Genomic DNA, 21,865 nt, shown 5'->3' with positions numbered 1-21,865 from the left:
CAAGTTGCATGAGGACGGAGCTCATCCTCATACACTGAGGCCAGGCAATACAGTCCTGTTGGGGGAAGTGATTGAAATCAGGCAACATCGTCCATGTCATGGACAGCATCTTCTCAATTTACTAGGGGACCCACATGAAAATCAAACTGTTTATTGGTTACAAATGTTTAGGGAGCCTAGGTTCAGTTCATGCATGATCTTTGGTTGGTGCTTCCATCTCTGTAAGCCCGGATGGGTCTAGGTTAGTTGATTCTGTTGGTTTTCTTGTGGCGTTCTTGTCCCCTCCAGGTCCTTCTATCCTTTTCCCCCAACTCTTCCACAGGACTCCCTAAGTGATGGCTAATGTTTGTCTGTGAGTCTCAGCATCTGATTTGATCAGCTGCTGGGTGGGGCCTCTCAGAGGACAGTTATGCTAGGCTCCTGTCTATACACATAGCAGAGTTGATTAATGGTATTAGGGGATGGCTCTCTACCAATGGGGTGGGTCTCAGGTTGGGCCAGGCATTGGCTGGACATTCCCTCAGTCTCTATTCTATCTTCATCTCTGTACATCTTGTATACAGGGTAAATTTTGGGTTGAACGTTTTGTAGGTGTATTGGTGTTCCCCTCCCACCACTGTAAGTCCTGCCTGGCTAGAAGGTGGCTTCCTCAGTCTCTATGTCACCTGCTGCTAGGAGGCTCAGCTGGAGACATCTCCATATCCTCCCATATCTGTGACCACAGATCAGCAATGAACCCTGTGGTTGGTTGATACCTTTTCCATCTTGACTAAGAACTATCTTCACTTGGACAAAGCATTCATACTCGTGTATGACAACAAAACTCACGCAGTTTTCTTTTCCTCCTTCAGTTTCATTGATTGAAACTCATTTTTCCCCCTGTGTTTCCGGGGACCTCATGATATGATTTTTTTTCTTCTTCTTGATGACTTTGACCAACTCACTTAAAAAAATACCTGTGACTTCTCTGTTTGGTGTTTGAATTGCCACAGTTATTGGCTTGTGCATCTTGGACTATATCTCTGGGGTTAAGAAGACAACATTGTACCCATTGAGATGACCTCTCCTTATGAGAGGCTTCATAAATTAGGGTCTTTATTAAGGGGAATAAAAGATTACTTAAGGGTAAAACAAGCCCTGTGATACAGCCACAATGCATATATTACCAAGATGGCTGCTATGATGATGAGTCCTGCCTGATAGCTTTACTGGCAGTTTGGACTGAGAGATCTAGAAGGTTGGTTTACTTTTCTTTTCTTTTTGTTGCTGAATGGACATTCATGTGTAGGCCATAGGACACCATCAACTGACTACCACATCATGTACCTTATTTGTGAGATAGGGTCTCTCCTTAGCCTGGAGTTTGTCGTATGGGCTAAGCTTGTCCACCTAGCTCTAAGAATCTGCCTGTCTCTACCTTCCCAGTACTGGGATTATAATAGCCACATTCCCCCTTACCCAGATATTGTCTTTTCTTTTTGTACATGGGTTCTGGGTATTGACCTCAGATCCTCATGCCTGCAAGGCATTTTATTTTTCGAGTTATCATTTCAGCACCATACTGTCTCAAAAAGATGTAACCCTTTCCAGGTGACCTTTTCTGTCCCTTCCCAAGAACCCCCAAATTCATCCTTCCTCCAAATCCCTATAACGTGTGTTTGATATATATAGTGTGTATCAGTATGCACACAATTCATTCTAATCTTATCGAAGGCAATTACTATATTGTCTATACATTGTTACTGTAATGATTTATACAGAATTAGTTTATCCAACAAACCTGCTTTCAGATATTTCGTTCCTACTTGGTTCTGGGAAGGTAAAGAAAGAGAAGTCAAATGTTGTACAAAAACCAATGCCTTTAAAAGAGATCAGACCCCATTTAAAAAGGCAAAGAGGATGGACATCCATTGGAGGAGGGAGAAAACAGGGAACAGGACAGAAGCCTACCACAGAAGGCCTCTGAAAGGTTCTACCCTGCAGGGTATCGAGGCAGATTCTGAGACTCATAGCCAAACTTTGGGCAGAGTGCAGGGAATCTTATGAAAGAAGTGAGAGGTAGTAAGACCTGGAGAGGACAGGAGCTCCACAAGGAAAGCAACAAATCCAAAAGTCTGGGCACAGGGGTCTTTTCTGAGACTGATACTCCAGCCAAGAACCACTCATGGAGATGGCCTGGAACCCCTGCACAGAGGTAGCCTATGGCAGTTCAGTGTCCAAGTGGGTTCCATAGCAATGGGGACAGGGACTGTCTCTGGCAGGAACTGATTGGCCTGCTCTTTGATCACCTCCCCCTGAGGGGAGAGCAGCCTTGCCAGGCCACAGAAGAAGACAATGCAGCCACTCCTGATGAGATCTGATAGACTAGGATCAGAGGGAAGGGGAGGAGGACCTCCCTTATCAGTGGACTGGGAGAGGGACATGGGTGGGGAAGAGGGAGGGTGAGATTGAGAAGGGAGGGGGAGAAGGGGAAACAAAGTGAATAAACTGTAATTAATAAAAAATAACAAAAAAAGAGATCATAATCAAGCAGGGAAAACATCAATAATACATTGATAGTCATAATATGAGTTGCTAATAGTAATAATTAAAGAAAGCTATCCATAATAATTTAATTCACATTCATGTCAGAGTAAATAATATCCCATTTTAAAGATGAAGAAAGGAAAAGTTGCATGTCCAAGGTCATAGTCAGTGGTGAGCTAAAATTTGAACCCAAATCTGTCAAAAAAAACAAAAACAAAAGCAAAAAAACAAAACAACAACAACCCATAAACAATAAAGTAAACAAATCCGGCTCCCCTTACTGTTTTACCACTGTGAAACAAGCCTCTAACTGTACATAGAGAAAAGCCATACCCGGAATGCAGATGGCGCTGATCTTGTTTCTCACACAAGCCTGGGCTGTCTAAACGAGACATGTGACTTCAACCTTGAGCAGAAAGCAGAGATGTAATGAGATGGACATCTAAAGCCAAGGCATCAAGTAAGGGACACACTGGTACCTTGGAAACCCGAGGAAGGTCTGTCACCTGAACGTGGCATGTCAAGTGAGGAGGAGCAGGCAAGAAGCAGATTATGGGGAGCATTGTGGCCTTTCCATTTGGCCAGTTTTAACAGTTCCCACTGTCACTGTAACACCTACCTCAGACTTCTCCTCCCGGATTCATACTCAGAGATGGTGTTGGAATGTTCGGATTTTCCAGACGCCAGAATTTGGTGTCATTTGTCAGTCTGGTCAGAGCCTGGAAGGGTTTGATGAAATCACTGTGAATCAGAGTCCAGGGGCACTGCACGGCCAGCACCTGTCTCTCAGGTTTTTTGGCATTCCTGTGTCTCTCCATGCTACCTCCATCTTTTTTTTTTCAGAGCAGACTTAGGAATGTGAATGTTTGTTGAATTTCTATTGACAGTGCTTGTGATCTGCATCCCAGAGGGCCTGGGACAGACTGTTGTAGTCCCATCACATAGTTCCTCCACCTGATATCTCACATCTTACCCGGCATCAACATCAAACCATGTCATCGTTGTTGTCTTCATTGTCTTCTTCTTCTTGTTGTTCTTGTTCTTTTTCCTCCTCCTCCTTCCCCCTCCCCCTCGCTCTCATTTTGCTATTTTGGAACAGGGTCTTAGAAAGCATCCTAGGGAGCCCTGTAACTCACTACCCCTTTGCTTCATTCTCTCCAGTAATGGGGATTACAAACACATGCCCTCACACTCCACTTTCATATTCATCCTCAACTAAATAAATCACAGACCCCCCCATCTCCTTCTTGAACATTACTGAATATTGAATGTGTATCAACATTCCCTTTCATGTTCTTAGCATTCTGTCTTCACGGGCACTTCCGTTTGAAGAATACAATGAATGGAATGAATGGTTTTTCCAACAGAGTTGAAGAACTTGGGGCTTAAGCTGGGAATATTAACTGCATACATGATCTGTTCCTGCTTTGTGAAGGATGCTGAACAGATGAATGAATGGATGAATAAGAAGTCAGCTAAGCTCTAGATAGTAAAACATAGCACCAAGGAGAAGATAGTGTTACTAGCACTTGGCTGCTTTCATTCAGGCTGTTGTAGTCAGTTCTGATGCCTGGACTTCCTTAGCCACCAGAGGCTACTCAGTAGTTTTACCCTGTGGAATGACTTAGCTTACCTATAAAAATAAAACAAAAATGTTCTATTTTCAAGGACAGCCTTATTTTATAAATAACCTCATACAGCCTTTTCTGCTTGGATGAATACTGTATAAAATCTTATTATATTCTCTTTTGCTACAGAAATAAACTTCTTTAATAGCCATTATTTACACAGACCTGCAAATGAAGATGGTATATGTTCAAGAAAGGATTACAACTGCAATGACAGGCTACTTGGAGTTCATTGATTATACCTGTCTCTGTGCTCAGGGTGATGAAATCCTTCCTTCCTCTAAGTAACTATGTTAAATAGATAAAATGCACTTTAAAATAATCAAGTTACAGGTTTAGGAAACCCAACTACCTTTCCAAAACAATAAAACTAACATTGAGCTGTCATAATGGCATGTATCTCAAGGTATCAAAGACCTGGTGGGAAGGCATCAGGCCAGTCTACTTCTTAATTTTTTTCCTATTTATTTATTTACTCTAAATCCCAATTATGGCCCCCTCCTTCCTCCATCCTACCCTCCTTCTTTCTTCCCTGTATCCCTCTCCCCTCCCCCTCAGAAAAGAGGAGCCACAATCACCCACCCACCCATTCCACCACCTCAAGTCATATCAGGACTGAGCCCATGCTCTACCATGGTAGCCTCACAAGGCAACAAGTATGCAAAAGAGTCTCTGTCAGAGACAACCCCTGTTTCCTTTGCTAAGAGACTCACATAAAGACCAAGCTGTTTATCGGGTACATATGTGTAGGGGCATAGGTCCAGTCCATATATGGTCCTTACTTTGTGTCTCAGTCTCTGCAAGCCCCTTGGGCCCAGGTTAGTTGGTTATGTTGATCTTCTTGTAGAGTTCCTGTTCCCTCCATGTCCTTCCATCCTTCCACTCTTCTACAAGGCTCCCTGTGCTCTGTTCAGTGTTTGGCTGTGAGTCTCAGAATCTGTTTCAGTCAGTTGCTGGGTGGGGCCTCTCATAGGACAGCTATGCTAGGCTCCTGTCTGGTCTAGAAGCATAGCAAAGTGACCTTAATAGTGTCAGGGGTTGGCTCTCTCCCATGGTGTGGCCAAGCATTGGTTGGGCCTTCCCTCAGTCTCTGCTCTGTCTTTATCCTTGCTCATCTTGTAAGAAGGGTAAATTTTGGGTCAAAGTTTTGTGGGTGGGTTGGTGTTCCCCTTCCTCTACAAGGAATCCTGTTTGGTTAGAGGGTGGCCTCTTCAGTCTCCATGTCCCCTGCTGTTAGGGGTCTCCACTAGAGTCATCGCCATATCTTCCCAGAAGCCTACCTTGTCACAGGTCTCCAGCCTCTCTCGGAGATGCTCCAGGTCACAGTTTCTCTTCTCTCTGTAAACCCTCGGTCCTTCTGTCCTCCTGCCTCCACCTCCCCACCTCCCCATTCTCCTCACATCAGGTTCCCACCCTCATTTCCCTCAGCACTCCCTGTCCTATCCTTTTTCCTTTCCTCAAGCACTTCCTCTATTTATTCTATTTCCCCTTCTCAGTGAGATTCATGCATCCTTCCTTGGGACTTCCTTATTAGTTAGCTTCTTTGGGTCTGTGAATTGTAGTATGGTTATCCTGTACTATATGGCTAAAATCTACTTATAAGTGAGTACATACCACGTGTGCCTTTCTCCATCTGCATTACCTTACTCAGGATGACCTTTTCTAGTTTAATCCATTTACCTGCAAATTTCATGAGTTCCTAGTTTTTAATAGCCGAGTAGTAGTCTGTTGTGTAAATGCACAACAGTTTCTTTATCCATTCTCATTTAAAGATGAGTTTGAGTTAACATAAAGGACAGGGACAGCAGGAATGTTTTCCCAAAAAGGATAAATGTTTCCCAAAATCGAGGTTGCATATATCAACTTGGACTTTGGACAGTCAGCACTGGTGAGTGGCAGTTGGGAGGAGTGATAGGGAAGAATCAACACACCTCAATCCTTGAACGAAGTCTTACCATCTCTCTAAAGCAAGAAATAAAAAGGTGGTCTCAAATACCCCCTAACCATAAAAATTAGCTCAAATAGTGTAACTATCTCTGTGGGGTCAGAGAAAAGCTCTATCTGCTTTGCAGCCCATGACTAATAGCACTCTTCATGTTGGTGAAGGTTCAAAACACTGAAAATTAGTGGAAGAAGGGTGAATGTGTCGCTCACATGCAGAGAAGATTCCCTTGAGAGAGTACTGTGATACCCCGAGATCAGGAAGTATGTGTCTCATTATAATGCTTGGTTTGGAGGATTGGAGAGATGACTAGCAATTGAGATCATTGTTATGCCTGATTCGAGAGACCCCAAAAGACCCCTAGGAGTCGAGTCCGTTGCAAATCACACAAGGATCTTTATTGAAGCTTAAGCTCGGGCCGCCAATCTCCCCGGATGCAGCAGGTTAGAAAGTGAGGCCCCGAGTCTCAGGGAGGCAAAGTTTTTAAAGGGAAAAATGGCGAGCAGGGAATTCCAAGCCTTGCAGTTACAGGGAGGGAAAGTTTTGGGTGGGGGGTTCAGCGATCGAGATGTCCTTTAGGCAAATTGTTCCAAGCCACCTGGCCAAACTGACAGATATCTAAGATATCTTGTACGATAGCCTGCTGAGTGGAGTGGAGGGCCCATTAACACATTCTGTGGCATTTATGACAACCTGCAGGGTGGAGGGCTATGTGGCCCTTCTCAGAACCCAAAGGTGGGGGTCAAGTCACTCCAAGGTCAGTCAACTTAAGATAGAGTCAGAGAAACAAAATGGAGCCAGCCCTGCCATCCTCGGTTTCTTCACTCGTGCTCTTTGAGAGGATGGGTTCGATTTTCAGTGCTTATATGGTGGCTTACAGCTGGTTATAAGTCTATTTCCAGCAGGTCTGATGTCTTCTTTTGACCTTTGTGGGCACAAGGACCAACCACAAATGTGCATAAGCAGAAATGCAGGCAAAACACCCATTCACCTAAAATATAATGAAATATAAAGTGTTGGGCTTATAACTGGGTTATTTTGAATGTAAGAGTATATCTTGTTCTGATTTAACTCAGCTGATAACTTTATATTGGTTCTGAGAACTATTTGATATGTCTACGTATTTCAAAGCTTCTCTAGCATAAAAGCCCCATAAAAATAACATGAAACTGACATTTTTTTTAAACATATAAGAAAATCTGAGAAAAGACACCCAAACAAAAAATCTTCACCTATTTCCAAGTAACTTTAAAAAAATGATAGCAGACATGAGTTTAGCCAGTGTCCCATTCCTGTGTGGGGAGCTCTTTGATTCTTTCCTAGCCTATTATTTATTCTTGAAAATACCTTATATTCAGTTCTCCACAGTCTTCAAGGTAGTAGGAACAATGAACAAGTGAACCAGTTCCTAGAACAAATTCAGCGTCTTTTAATGTGAGAATGCATTGCCAGGCATACTTCCCAGCATCATTTATCTTTTAGGAACTGAAGCTTTTTTTGACGCAATTAAATGAGTTTGGGACAAAGCAGAAGGGTAGTTCCTTCCTATAACTGTAGCCTTGCCAATGGCTTCAAAAAAAGAAATACACATTTTTTTTTCTAAAAAAGCATTGACTTTTGTGCAAATGGATCTTCTATTCACATCAGGAATGTGAGCTTTTTTCTCCCTATAAATCGGAAATGAAATATCAGAGACTGTAAAATCCAAAAGGACTCATCTCTGACTAGTTCTCCATAATGGGCATTTTAAAAGACCTGTCTGCTTTAACCTTTAAGCTTAATATTGTACTACATTAAACAAACAAGCAAACATTTGTTACATAGGAAAACTTCCTATGTTTTCTTTAGGAAGACTCTTGAATTAAAGCTCTTGCTGGCAAGGGACCGGAAATACATCTCAGATTATCCTGAACAACAGGGGCATCTGTTGGATGAAAAGTGAGTGGAGTGCACTATGAGATAAGAGTGAAGAATTGTCCCAAAGTCAAACTCTTAACATGGTTAGAGCTCTCCCCATTTTTCTCCTGGTCTCTCTAAACCAGCAAGCTTCATTGTCCTCTTCTGGGTGGAGAGCAGTGTGGCATTTGAGTATTCCTGGGTTTCATATGTTAGTTTCTTACTACAGAGAGGGCTCCTTCTCTTTTCTAAAAGAAAGCTATCCAAGAACACTAATTTGCCTGATTGGCTCATATGCCCAGTGCTGAACCCAGCAACAGTTGCTAATAGCATGGGCCATGTGTGATTAACAGTGCTCCCTAGTGTGACTGTGGGTAGTGTAAACTCATTCCAGTAAGAAGGGAGGTTTCATAGGAGAACTGGCTGTGGATGTTCTTACCTATTTTTTTTTTTTAATGTGGAGAAGCTTTCATGGGGAAGACACTATTTCCACTTCCTTGGCATTTGGAGAAATATTCATGCCAGACTAAAGCATTATTCAAATGCTGTATTGCCCTTTAGAGTGGACACATGTAGGAATCTACTGCCCCAGCTTCTGTGCACTCTTCTTCAGGCCACGGTACCTTGGTTTCCCTTTGGAAACCAATTTCTGCCTTCTCTGATGTTGATGGATTTCATGCTGCGCTCTTGTTCAAGGTATAAAGGTCCTCTGATTAGGATGCCAAGTTACCCTAAGCAGTTGGGAATCCAATTATGTACCTCCCTGCTTTGTTAGGGTTTGGGGAATGCTGTTACAGTGTCCACACCTTGGAAGAACAAAGGCACGAGGGGGCTCAAAGCAAAGTAAGGGGTTGAAATTCCTGAAAGCAAGGTGAGCAGACTGGGCCCCAACAATTAGGGACACATGACAGTGCTTCATGTTATCATGAAACATGTTATCATCCATTCTAAACTGTGGTTACAGCCTGCTGATCTGGATAGCTGAACTTTATGACAACGGAAAAGATATCTTGAACTTAAATTCGTAATTTGCTGTTTCCTGCTTAACAAACCACCACAACACGAGCCACAGTCATTACTGCTCACAGTCAGCGGATCAGGAAATAGAAAGGGCTTAGCCTGTTGTAGGATGGGGAGAGAGTGGTGGCTGGGACAGAGGGACTGGCTGGGAGCATCTCTTTCCATAAGTCTCAGCAGCTCTGATTGGCTACACTGCTTTCTTTATATCATGCCACCCTCATCACTAAGACTGACTACAGACAGCACAAGCACAGGGCTCCAGCATGACTATCCCAGCAAACTGTGTATATACGGTATCACCTTCTGTGACCTAGCTTGCTAATTATTTCATTTCTACACCCTCCAGGCAACTGATTTAAGTTGGCTCAGACTCGGAGGCAGGCGATGTAGGTTTTACTCCACCATGGACACATTTCGAAGAAATCTTAAGCACCTTTTGAAGTCACCACAATACCTGTGCATATTTCAAACACAAGGGAGTTGTTACCTTTGGTCTGAAAATTATATTTAAGTGACTCAGTTTTGTAATTACATGATTTCAGTTTATACACATAGCAGCGGAATTAACTCTTCCGGGTAATTGCATCCTCATATGTACATATTAAAAATTAAATCAAGACCTATCATGATCTCTCAGGCCTCGGGACTCCATTTTGTATTCCTATTAGTCATCTCATATTTGAATGAAATGGCTGACAACTGCCTTTCAGTTGCTTCAGTTCTGTATTCCACAGTTGCCTATGTTCTGACTTGGCACTGAGCTATTGTCTTATAGTTCCTGGGTTTTGAGTCGATGTAACACACAGAAGTACCTGATTTTCTTCTGGTGTTTGGCTTAAAGAGTGGGACGAGCTTACTTATGGACTATATATAAAATTGAGATTAAGGGAGTATAGATTTTTTAATCCTGCCCCAAGTTTGGGCACTATCCCTTAACATCTGTGACTAGTGTAAGAATCCTCCTTTGTGTTGTCCGGTACCATTCATGCCAGTGCAATTCTTCTCACTTGTCTTCCAAGTGGAAAAAGTCTGGTAGTTCTCAAAGTATTTGCTTTTCCCCCTGTTCTGGAATGTAGCAAGTAATCTATTGGAACAAAATCAGCGGTTGAGTAACTCATGCAAAGGTAATTTAGAGCACAAATTAAATCTGTCAGAGTGGTATTAGATTTGCAAAAACTCATAAATAACAAATGAAAGGTCACAGAGCTGTGAAAATGAGTGTGGACTTCTTCATAAAGTGCTGCATTCAGGGATGGGGCCCGCAGTGCATATTCAAATGCAGCATCATAACATGGAGACACAATGTCTTTTCTAAATGTCCGGAACAGTCCAAAGGCACAGTGAACACAGAAACTCACTAGAGTCCTAGGAAAGACCCTTCATGGTAGTAGCTGAGCATTTGCGCCTCCACCATTAGGGGATTAAAGCTCCAGCTGGTCCCAAGAATCTGCAGCCCCCTGAGCAGAGCCCATATTTCAATCACTGTTAAAATCATAGTGAATATTTGTCAAATGTCTTTCATTTTTCCATTCCTAGAAAATAGTAATAGAATGCTTGATATTTATGATTGATGTAGCAATGTCAACATTTAGTCTATTAATAACTGGGCCAGCCCATCCTGTTTTGCTCATGAAAAGGAAAGTGGAAAATACAGCTTTGATCACTACCAAGTAGACAAATGCTTTTACTGGGCATTGTATGTAGGTCTTTCTAGCACTAAACTGCACTAGACTTTTACAAGAGAACAAAGTCTATATTTGTAAAAAGGAATGCATAGAATTCATCATAATTTAATCTTTTGTATATTAAAAGATTTTTCTCAAGAAGGTAAAAAATGGTGGGTGTGGCAGCTCCCACCTTTAGCCCTTGAGCAGAGGTTATGGGGTCTCTGTGAGAAACCAGCCAAGTCTACTTACAGAGTTCCAGGCCAGTCAACACTACATAGTAAGACCTTGATTTTGGTTCTGTTTTTTTTTTGTTGTTGTTGTTGTTTGCTTGCCTGTTTGCTCGATTTTTAAGGAAGTAGAAAAATACACAGAGAATGTGAGAAGTGAGAAAATATTTGATAAGCATATATTACACCTGAAAATGTCTAGAATCTAGATTTAAGTCCTTTCACAGCTTAACAATAGTCCAGCTAAAAATTGGGTAAATAATTTAAATAGACCTAACTCCAAAGAAGATATAAAAATCACAGATAAAATACATGAAAATATATTAATCTCATTGCTTACTTAAAATGCAAATATATGTAAGAAAACTATAGTAGACAATCAAATGCAGTGAGACACGCTTCAGCCGAACTAGGTAGACTATAGTTCTTTGTTTTAAGAAAGAAAAGAAAAGTAAGTACTGGTAATGATGTGGAGAAAACTCAAGCATCTTTCATTGAAAATATAAGATGGCACAACTGTAGTGGTACACTGGCAGCTCACCTCACAGTTAAATCCTTGTTATCCATGAGACCAAAGCCTGGACAAGTAATTAATAAGCATGAAATGCATGTTTGGCCCCCACAAATGTACATGGATGTTAATAATAACATTATTTGTAAAACCCTAGAGTGGAAATCATTCAAATAAACATCAGCTGATAAATAAACATATTACTATATTCATACAAAGGAACATCCAGCCATAAAAAGGAATATTATCAATACTATAATGCAGATAAACCTTGAAAACATTATGACAACCTGCGGGGATATGGCACATTCCACTCACATGAAATCCATAGAGATGTGAATTAGATTAGTGGTTCTCAGAATATGGGGAAGGATGGAATTAGGAGTGACTACTAATGACTAGGTTTTTTAAAAAGGAATGAAAGGAATGTTCTAAACTAGCTAATGATATGTTTGCATGAATTATAAATCAGTAAGCTTTATTTAATATTAATTTTATCTCAGTAAAAATCTCAAAGAATAATCGTACATAAAAGTGAAAATTTCATTGTCGGACTTTTGAGGACAGTTTCAAGTTGTGACAGTGAAACATTCATTTAATTTTTTTTTGAATGTACAAAATAATATTAAGCTTCCAGAACCTTCTATAGTTTTGGTGTCTCTCCCTTTAGCCTTTCTTCTAATCATTCTTAAGTCTAGAAAAGGCCTCATTTTCCTAAGAAGGATCAGTGTCACAAATGGTTGGGAGAATTAAGGTTAAACTACTTAAGAATTTAGATGTTTTCCATTTGATACCTAAAAATTCATGGCTAAGAAAGGATTGGAACTCTACAAATCTGAGGGCCATTTATGAACAAATTGGGTCAAAGGAATCCAGCTTGTCCTTTCCTGTGTAAAATGATGGTTCTTGTTATATTTTGGGCACATATATCCCAAGTGCCATATACTAAAGGCTTGATTGACAATCTGTCAATCAAGTATTGACACTACTGGAGGTGGTAGAAATTGGGGTCTAGTGATAGGAAGTTAAGTCACTCTGTCTTTGGTGAAGATGGGTGACCCTCCTTTATGACTTATCTTGGTTACATTGGAGTAAGCAGCTTTACCCCACACTCTCCCCACCGTGATGTTCTATCTTCCTGTAGGCCCTCAAACAACAGTCAGCTTACCATGTATTGAGACCTCTGAAATCACAACCCCAAAATAAACGTTTCCTCCTTGTAAATTACTTGTCTCGTGTATGTAATGGAAAGGTGATTAACAAAGCTCTTGTGGTGAGCAGAATAGTCGCTTTGACTTCTTCTATGATAATCCACCATGGAGAGTATAGGTTCATATCCAGGAAAGGTGTGGAGGAAGGAAAATGCAGGGTGTGCTCATTGCCTGCGTCAGCACCTAATGTATAAGTGGAGTCTAATTAAAGCAATGTGTAAAGATCATGATACGCCGCATAGACCGTCGTAAGGAGAGCTGAAAGGGCAGCATTCAGCTGTTGGCTTCATTGGTGAGGGCTGACAGAAAGTCACAAGGCCTACATGAGCCTCAGCGACACCTGCTCCTTTTCACTGCTGGCTTTGTCCCAGCCTTCGTAACCATGAGGCAGATGTTGAGAAGGAAGAAACATATGGATAGTTATTTGTCTTACTTGGACATTTTGAGGTGTTTTAATTTTTTTTTTCTGACTTAGGAATGTGAATTGAATGTTGAACAAAGTAAATCTCTCTGTATTTACTTTCATTTATAAAACACTGACTGGTTCTGAATAAAACATACAGTAGGAAAAACCCTAGGAAATACCACGTTGCCTTTACTGTGTAACATTCATAATCTTCATACACATTTGAGGCGGGAAGTAAGCTCCTTTTGCAAAGGGGGAAATGGAGGCATAACACGGTTAAGTACCTAGGCTCAAGACTTGTTCTCAACTGACTCTGAATGTTGCCCGCACATTTTCAACCCCGCCTGCAACTGGACGCCAGGCTGCGAGGTTGTCCTGAGAAAGCCGCAGTGGTATCATGTTTAGGTGCCATTGATGCATAATGCTTGCTGCAGCTGGTGCAAAGAGACATTTAGATCAAGGACTGGAAGGAAAACCATGGGAAGACATGCCACCTGCTATGTTTAATGCTGTGGAAGCATTGACATCGACCTTGAGCTGCACAGGGAAGGATTCGGGTTGTGCACTAATCCACATACCATCTGAAACCACAAGTCCATCAGATAGTGGTTCTTGCCATCCCTTCCCTGAGCACAGCCAGTGTGGGATGTTTTCGTCTGGGTGTTTTAGCTCCACGGGTGGAAAGACAAAGCTACAAATCTTACATAAGGCAGTTGTGTAATCTTGAGCAAGTTGTCATTAAGCTTAGCTTCCTCAGCTATAACACAGAAGAAAAGCAACATACAGTATGTGTATGTATGTGTGTGTCTGTGTGAACTAAGTCTGTCTGTCACTGGGCCTCACCGATTAGAAACCTTAGCCTAGTTAGCAAGTTCCAGGCCAGCGAGAGAGCCTCTGCCTCCCCGCAAAACAAACAAACAAAACAACAATAACTAAACAAAGTGGACTGCGTTTGATAAATGACACCCAAGGCTATTCTCTGGCCTCCTTGTGTCCATGTACCCATATAAACACACACATGCACGCACACACACACACACACACACACACAATCACACAAATATGTCACTGAACATGGAGCACGTAACTGATAGTATTAGTCATGGGCAGGAAGTCACCGAGCCGGTTAAATGGGACACGAGAGAGCCGTGGCCCCTCTGATGATGTTCCAGGGCTTGTGAAGAGCGGGACTCAGCAGGTGTGTGAGCACTGGAGCCAAGAAAACGGCTGAAGCCAGTGGATGACGTTGGTGTCCAAGGAGACTTGTATAGACGAATAAATAAGCAAGGGCATAGAACTAACGGTACGTGACTTTTTTCACATAATGTTAGATGTCGTGTTCCAGTGGCCATTTGACTTCTTATCTTTTTGTGTCACAGTCTGTCCCATTGATTAAGACATAAGAAGCTATTGCTGTGTGCCCATGCTTTTAATTCTAAAAATGACAGTCTTATATGGTTCAACATGATACTTCTCTGATAGCCATTCAAAATCTAGAAAGCAAATTTCAAATTTTCTGACAGTCATCAATGTGGTTTTATGCTTATTTTCTGCATATTTCTATGGAGTATACTGTGGTGTAAAATGATTTTTAAAACCTTGATTTTCCATAACTGCTATAGTTGCTACAAATTTATTGGCTTAAAATAACAGATTAAAACAAAAACAAAAACAACCTTTCTGTTCTAGAGATCAGCAGTCCAACCTCAGTCATTGGGCTGCAGTTACTGGTTTTTTTGTTTTGTTTTGTTTTGTTTCGTATTTTCAAAGCTTGTTTTTCAGTGCACAGGAGGTTAGAGAAATGTTAAAAGGATGCTCTTCAGAGCTTTCTAGGATGTTTAGTGGGTGGGAGGAACCACGAAGAGAAACTGTTAGGTGAACTCACCTTCAATTCTATAACTGAACTGTTTATCACTACTAGTTTTGAAATTAATATGTAAAGCATAGTCTCAAACCTGGGCTGTTTGTCCCATCGCAGGGGGTCCTTTACTTAAATAGCCTCAGACACCAGTTAGATGACAAGTAGGTGACTCGGTGTGGGGAGGAGAGTCATAGAAGACAACCCAGAAAGCAGAAGCTGTTGAATGTGGTGGAAGAACAAGGAATTAAAGTGATCCCACGTAATAGTACAAGCCTTACAGTCTTAACCAGCATCCATTTAATTAAGCATTACCTCAAGATACTTCCCACAGCCATCAGATCATATCTGGGGTTACATGGTAGAAATGGTCATATTTCTGTGACTTCGAGTTAAGTTTTACTCTGTAGTGAGGCCTGGGCTTTAGTTTCCTTTTTAGCAGATATGGTTTTGTGGTTGCTGTTTTTATCATGTCTCTCTTATAGCAAAGCACTGGACGAACCAGCTAACGCAACAGTCAGAGGGCAGGAGGGATATAGGAATGGTCTGAGGCAAATGCCTTGTTTCACCACAGTGGAAGCCAAAGAGCCTCGGTGACAAGGTTCTGAGCCAGCAGAAGCCCTGACAGTCACAGTTAGCCCCTGACCAGAAGATCTCAGGACCCCACAATGCAGGAGTGTACTTACGTCTCCCTGTGGCACCCTTTATCGCCATTTATCATTTTAAACAGCAGCTCCATAGTGCATCGTGGGACAGGAAATGTAATAGAGAAACCATGTACTGTGGGTTGAAATGTGGTTCCCCCAAATTTTAAGTTGAAGTCTTATCACCAAATGCCTCTGGGTGTGGTTCTATTTGGAGCCAGGGCCTTTAAGAAGGTGCCTGGGATTGAAGTAAAGTCATAAATGTGGAGCCATAATTCAAAAGGACTGGTATCCACATAAGAACCAGGAATAAGAAACAGGAATAAGATGGCCATGAGGGGACAGTGGGGGGTGGCCATCTGTAGCCAAGGTAAAAGGCCATAAGGAAGCATTAAAGCTGTAGACACATTAACCCAGCACTTCCAACCTCGGGAACAGAGAGAAAGTCAATGTGGCTAGCCTGTGCTATCTACTGTGTTTAGCCCCAGCAAACTCCAAAGCCTGGCCCTGTTGTATATAGATGATGTTTCTGCCTGACCCTCAGCCTTCATTTATGAGCTCGCAGTTGTGGTTCTAAACATAATATTTCTGTCATGTTCATCTCTGACTATCAGGGAAACAGGGCGAGGTCTAGGCTGTGATGTTGAAGTCTCCAGCACGCACTGTGCCCACCTGTCCCCCAGGTGCAGCCTCACCTTCCTGATCTCACCTGATTGGCTAAAAAGAGTATTGCCACCCCACTAAGATGAAGCTAGACTGTTACCTCAAGTCCAGGAAGGCCACCAATGACACTTATTTCATTTCTCATTACATTGTTGAACCAAGTGCCCCACACAGTGGTTTTCTGTTGCGTTTATTAGATGGCATAGCAGCTTATTCCCATGCAGAATGCAAGTTTGCTCCAGGAAGCACAGTGCGAGCAGCGGGCAGCCTGGACTTGGCAAGGTTGCATCATCAGTCGTTAGAGAGAACTTTTTTGTAAACACTCTCTACCACTCAGTAGGCAGAGGCAGGTGGATCTCCAAGTTCGAGGCCAGAGTGAGTTCCAGGAGAGCCAAGGCTACACAGAGAAATCCTGTCTCAAAGAACAAACACAGAAACAAATGAACATGAAACATTGTAAATAATTTGAGTATAATGAGTTCAGTTAACATTGTCCACACTTCTGTCACTATAGTATAGTAATAGTATCCTGTCCTGGCATTTTGAAAACCTGCTTATATCCTATGAAGAGTTGGGGCTGTTGGTGTACTTTTTGTTGTTCAGTTTAGATTAACATCACTTTATAGCACATTCTAATATCTGAATAGGTCATATTGCTTTTTCTCTATTGAATTACTGCTTTGTAATATTTAGATCATTATTTAAGTTTTTTTTTCTCCCTCTGTAAGGGAACTTAAAATTTTAAGCTATTTAAAAATCTTGTTGAGTAGTTATGCTAAATCTATAAACAGGATGTCCAAATTCTAGGTTTCTAATTGGGTTGAAATAGGTAAATACCTAACCCCTGGCTTCCTTTAATGAGCAAGAAAGACTGTGATTTGGCAAAGCAGAGCATGAGACCCAGACGTTCTAGACAACTAAGGAGAGTACAGCATCTGCTGGTGTTCGGAATGTAGAATCCAAAGCTACAATGGGAGTAGAACCAGCCCTGCCCTTACAAGCTTGACCTGTTCGCTGCAAATGGAGTAATTGGAGTGGCAATCTCATGGAGCTATTAGAAAAAAAAAAACAACTGGTATTTGCAAATGCCTTCCGTAGTGTTTATCAACAAATGTTGGTCATATTAAGGAGAGTTTGTGCTATTGAGATGGTTTGGGGGTTGGAAGAGGCCAGCTTACCTGTATTTCTTTTCCAAATCTGAGTCTACCTCCTACAGTTTGGTAGGGCAGCTAGCACTCAGAGAGGACGCTTGTTATCTAGTCTCTGGCCTACACCATCACTGAGGAAGAGCTGTTGAGCTTTGCACCTGACTTCTTTATTGTTGCTCTCTGGCACAAGTCCCCTGGCCTCCTGGCAGAAAAAAAAAAAAAAAAAAAAAAGCTGGATTTCATTAAAATTCAATCTCACTTGATACCATCTCTGCTGGATATTAGAAAGGATTGTTGCCAGTAGGAGCAGCCTGATTAAGAACAGATTCAGGATGGAATGTTCTAAGTGCTCTAAAATTACTATTTATAAGGCTCTCCTCCTTCCTACCTGCCGTAGCCACCAGGCCCAGGTTGGTGGCCCTCCCCATCTCAACTCACCCACAGGAGATCAGCCAAGCTGCCCTCACTGTCTCCTGCTGGATACTGAGATGAGTCTGCGTTCCTGTTTCAGGTGCCAGTGCTCTACCTTCGTCCCAAGTGCCCACTTTGAGGCCCTCCGTATGAGTGACACACCAGTCTGCCATGGAACCTAGCCCTGCCCTGGCCTGGCTCCTGCTGCTGAGCCTGGTGGCCGACTGTCTAAAAGCTGCTCAGTCCCGAGACTTCACAGTGAAAGACATAATCTACCTCCACCCTTCAAGTAAGACGATTTTCTGTTTGTTCTCTTGTCTGGAAAAAAACAAAACAAAACAAACAAACCAACAATGTTGCTTCATTTCTGATTAGAAAAGAGTTGAAGCATGTCCAGGGAAAGCAACCTTAATGCAGGCGGGACAAGAGGTGGTTTAGTTAGAGATGCAGAAGTTAATAAAAGTTGCCTTGTGTTTTATTACCCCCACCTTTCCCCAGGATGTTTGTTTTATACCTTAAATGATGAGGCTCGTTTTCTCTGTTCCCTATACATCCCGCTGACTTTACATACCCTTTGCTGTGTTGTTCTCAGCCAGCTATCAAAGGGAACTGGCCCATCCCCGGAGGTCGCTTGTTTGAAAAGGGATTAGACCTTTAGAGCGTGGATAATAGCTGGTCTTTCTCCCTGGCATCTTAGCCTCAGTTAAAACATCACTGCCTGACACAACTTCCTGTTGCATGGGCTTCTGGATTTTCCATGGTTAACAATTCTCCAGGGAGTCCCCAGTAGTGCAGGTCCCCAGCAGCAGATCTCTGCGCCTCCCCCACCAGTTTCTGATTTGCATACGTCATGGGGTCTTACTTGTGCTTCATGCTCTCAGCAAGAATTTTGGGTTCTTCTGCTACCATACCCTGAGACTACACTTTGGGAAGCTTTCTCTGTTGGTCCTCATTGCTCTTTTATTTTCTGTTTCACTCTTCAGTATTGCCCTTGTTGTGGTGAGCTGGACTTTAGCTGTTGCACCAAAGTATATTATTCTTTTTAAAGGTCTGTTTTATGACAAGCATTGTGATAGGCATGAAAAGTACAGTACACAGGCAATTAAGACACGGTTCTTCCTTTTGAAGATCATACAGTGTGCAAAGAGGAGGCAGCTACTTGGACTTTCCCAGTCTCACAATGCTAGAGTTCTTATTTCCTATAGGTAGGGAGATGGCGTGTGCTGGACACCCAGGAGCCTGACCTTGGCTCTCTGCAACTAGCTCGGCTGTTCCCTCATCTAAAGTAAATCCTGACTTGAAACAAAGCCCCTGGCTTCCTGACTATTACATAACATAATGCACAGGAAAGTTAGCTCCGACTGTGAGCTGTGGTAAGTCCTCAGCCAACGTGAGGGATGTTTGTCCGTTTATTTATAACCTGATAAAATTATACATGCACTATAGCATTGTTTTATGGACCAGAAATAATATCTGTGGAGCAGCAGACCTGTACCCTATAGACAGACAGCCTCCTGCTGCACCTGTGCCCTCACTGGCAGAGTCCACCTACTGTACCTCAGTCTCTGCTGGTCGGGTCTGCCTACTGTTACTTGCATGGGAAATTTATCTGGCTGCTCGGTTTTGTGGGAGTTTTGGCCCCATTTTAATAATTTAAGAAGATACTGATCATCCCTTTCCTCTCTAGGTTGCGTTTTGTTATTTGCCCCAACAGCCAGGCACAGGAGTCGTTGGCAGAATGCTGGCCTCTTCGATGTTTTCTGGCACCATTAGGGAGAGACTCAGATCACAAAGTTGTCCATCAATGGTCACTTCTAAGGCATATACAGGGTAGGAGTTAAAAACTGAAATGAACGGGTTTATGGAAACCAGGATTAAATACACGACTTTTTCCTCAGTAAGGTAGCCAATTAGTGCCTGGGGGGAAGTAGGCACCTATTTGGAAAGTTGATATTAGTGTTGTCCTTGAAGGTGAATTTTGACAGGCCACAGGGGAAATCACTTCTACTCTTTAAGAGTCGAGGGAAGCTAGGTGGGGTGGCACATGACAGTAATCCCAGCACTCAAGGGGCTGACAGGAGAGTTTGAGCTACCTAGTGAGTTCCAGGCCAGCAAGCACTACACATCAACACCTTGTCCCTATTAAAATGAAATAAAATAAATTAATAGACAAGTTTCACTCATGTGACCTGTGTTAACTAAATAAGAACCATGGGATTTTCTGACAAGATTTTGGAAGGTGAAAAGGGTTGAGGAAGTCGTTTCTGACTAGATTGTAAGCAGGCCTCTTCATAGGTCACAGGCAGTGAGAACTCTTGCTGGACAGCAAAACTTTGCTATTCTGCCCATGTTGGAATAGGCTTAACTTCACATTTCTCTAAACTAGTCCAGAAGTGTGTCGAGCGTGTTTGTTTTCACTTTTGCTTTTTAAGAAGCCATGCCTCTCTGCCCTTGAGCCCTCACTCCTGCTTAGATGGAGTGTCGTCTCTACCACAAGCAAGTTTCTGTTGAACATTGGCCATGAAAAATACATGAGGGGAACACGGGATTAGTTTGATTTTTGAATTATTTATACAATTGCCTCACTTTGTAGGTGGAGGTGCAAGCGGCTTTCTCTGGGTCAGTGAGTGAGCCATAGTCTATTAATGTTATATGGACAAGCACAGCGTCTGTCCACGGAAGAACACGGAGGGGCAAGAAGCTTGAGAACACACAAGTTTTCTATGCCAAACAAGCTTACTGTTTTTAGATCCAGACAGCATCAGTGATGGTTACTGGGCTGAGAAAACCAGCCTCTCCTCACTAATCTCCCGTGCTTTCTTGTTGCCAAATCTTTGAAGTTTCCAAGTATTATAAGAAACAAACTATGGATTTTAGATTCGTCCTTCAGAACATTCTGTTCAACAATTTGTATGTGCTTTTCTTCTTCTCCTTCTTCTTTTTTTTTAATGTGAGAAGTGGTGTTTTCTTTTTCCATTCTCTGGTTAAATCACGAAAAATCAAATTACTATTCCCAAACATGAGTTAATATTGAGAGAAATGGAGCTATTTATTTCGATGTCAGATATCACACAATAGAATTTAATAAAATGACTGTGCCCTGTTCTTGGCCTCCGTTTCTTTCTGTAGAATAGAAAACACTCCTGGAAAACAATCCAATTTTCTTTTTGCGTGTGTGTTCTGAGCCCTTCTTAATCTTGTGAATTAAAGAGCGAGGGCCTTGCATATGCTCCGCAGAGGGAACCAAGGAAGCTCATGCACAATCCTACCCTTTGTTAAATCTTATAGAGTCAGAGGACTTCTAGATAGCCACCAGGAAGCATATTCTAGTAGAAATGTGTCCATGTAAAATTATCAGCAATATTTTGTTGCTCAGTGGACCAAGACAAAAGATGTTAGATTTTTAAGAATTTTTCATATTTTAGTCCATTTTCTAAAATCACACTGGAAAACAATTTGGTGAGAGTAGACATACTGCACATCGGCATACATTTCGAAGCATCTGCTTTCACCACATTTCCAGTAACTGAAGGTCTTTGTCCAGGCAAAAGTTCCAGGAGAGGGAAACAAAGGCTAAATCTTCCCTGATGCTTTACAGAAGAATTATTGGAAGCTTGAACTATAGCTGACCATGAGAGTTAATGGATAGATTATCTTACGGGAAGTAACTGTGTACTCCGGTGTTTCTTTTTTTTTTTTTTCTCTTTACAATCACCCTCTCTTGAGGGACCAAGGCCTTATGCCCTGAAATGCAGGGCACTAAGCTTATTAGCTCTGTGATCAAGAGCCAAATTAGATTCATTCACAGCTGGGGCCACCAGGATCTGAAATCCGCTCACTCTGCAAGGCTTTGAAGTAATAAAGAAGAAAATAGCACATCTTAGGAACCTCTTTCCCTGTCTCTTGAAAGAAAAACAAACTCTTTATCAGATGCAGTATCAATTAACAAGGTACTGGAGAGAATTGTTCATTTGTTGACCTTATTCAGGATAAATATGTTCAGAGGGAAAAATTTAACCTTTTATTTGGTATTGTACTGTAGTCACTTAAAGTCAAATCTGCTTGCAAAGATTTGTCAGAAATCAGTGTTATTCACTGATCCCCAGG

General features: G+C 42.0%; 1 protein-coding gene across 1 annotated transcript in view; it reads left to right on the top strand.

Moving 5' to 3' along the window:
* Lypd6 (LY6/PLAUR domain containing 6) overlaps nt 1-21,865 on the top strand; it is a 143,670-nt gene that overhangs the window by 100,201 nt on the left and 21,604 nt on the right. Inside the window, exon 2 of the mRNA XM_055600993.1 lies at nt 17,859-18,047. Within this exon, the coding sequence (XP_055456968.1) occupies nt 17,930-18,047 (118 nt within the window). The 5' untranslated portion in view covers nt 17,859-17,929. The remainder of the gene's footprint in view (nt 1-17,858; nt 18,048-21,865) is intronic.

Source organism: Psammomys obesus, unplaced genomic scaffold (genome assembly GCF_907164565.1).
Source record: "Psammomys obesus unplaced genomic scaffold, mPsaObe1.curated_primary_1811, whole genome shotgun sequence".
In the NCBI taxonomy this organism is placed as follows: Eukaryota; Metazoa; Chordata; class Mammalia; order Rodentia; family Muridae; genus Psammomys; species Psammomys obesus.
This window is presented reverse-complemented; position numbering and strand designations above follow the sequence as displayed.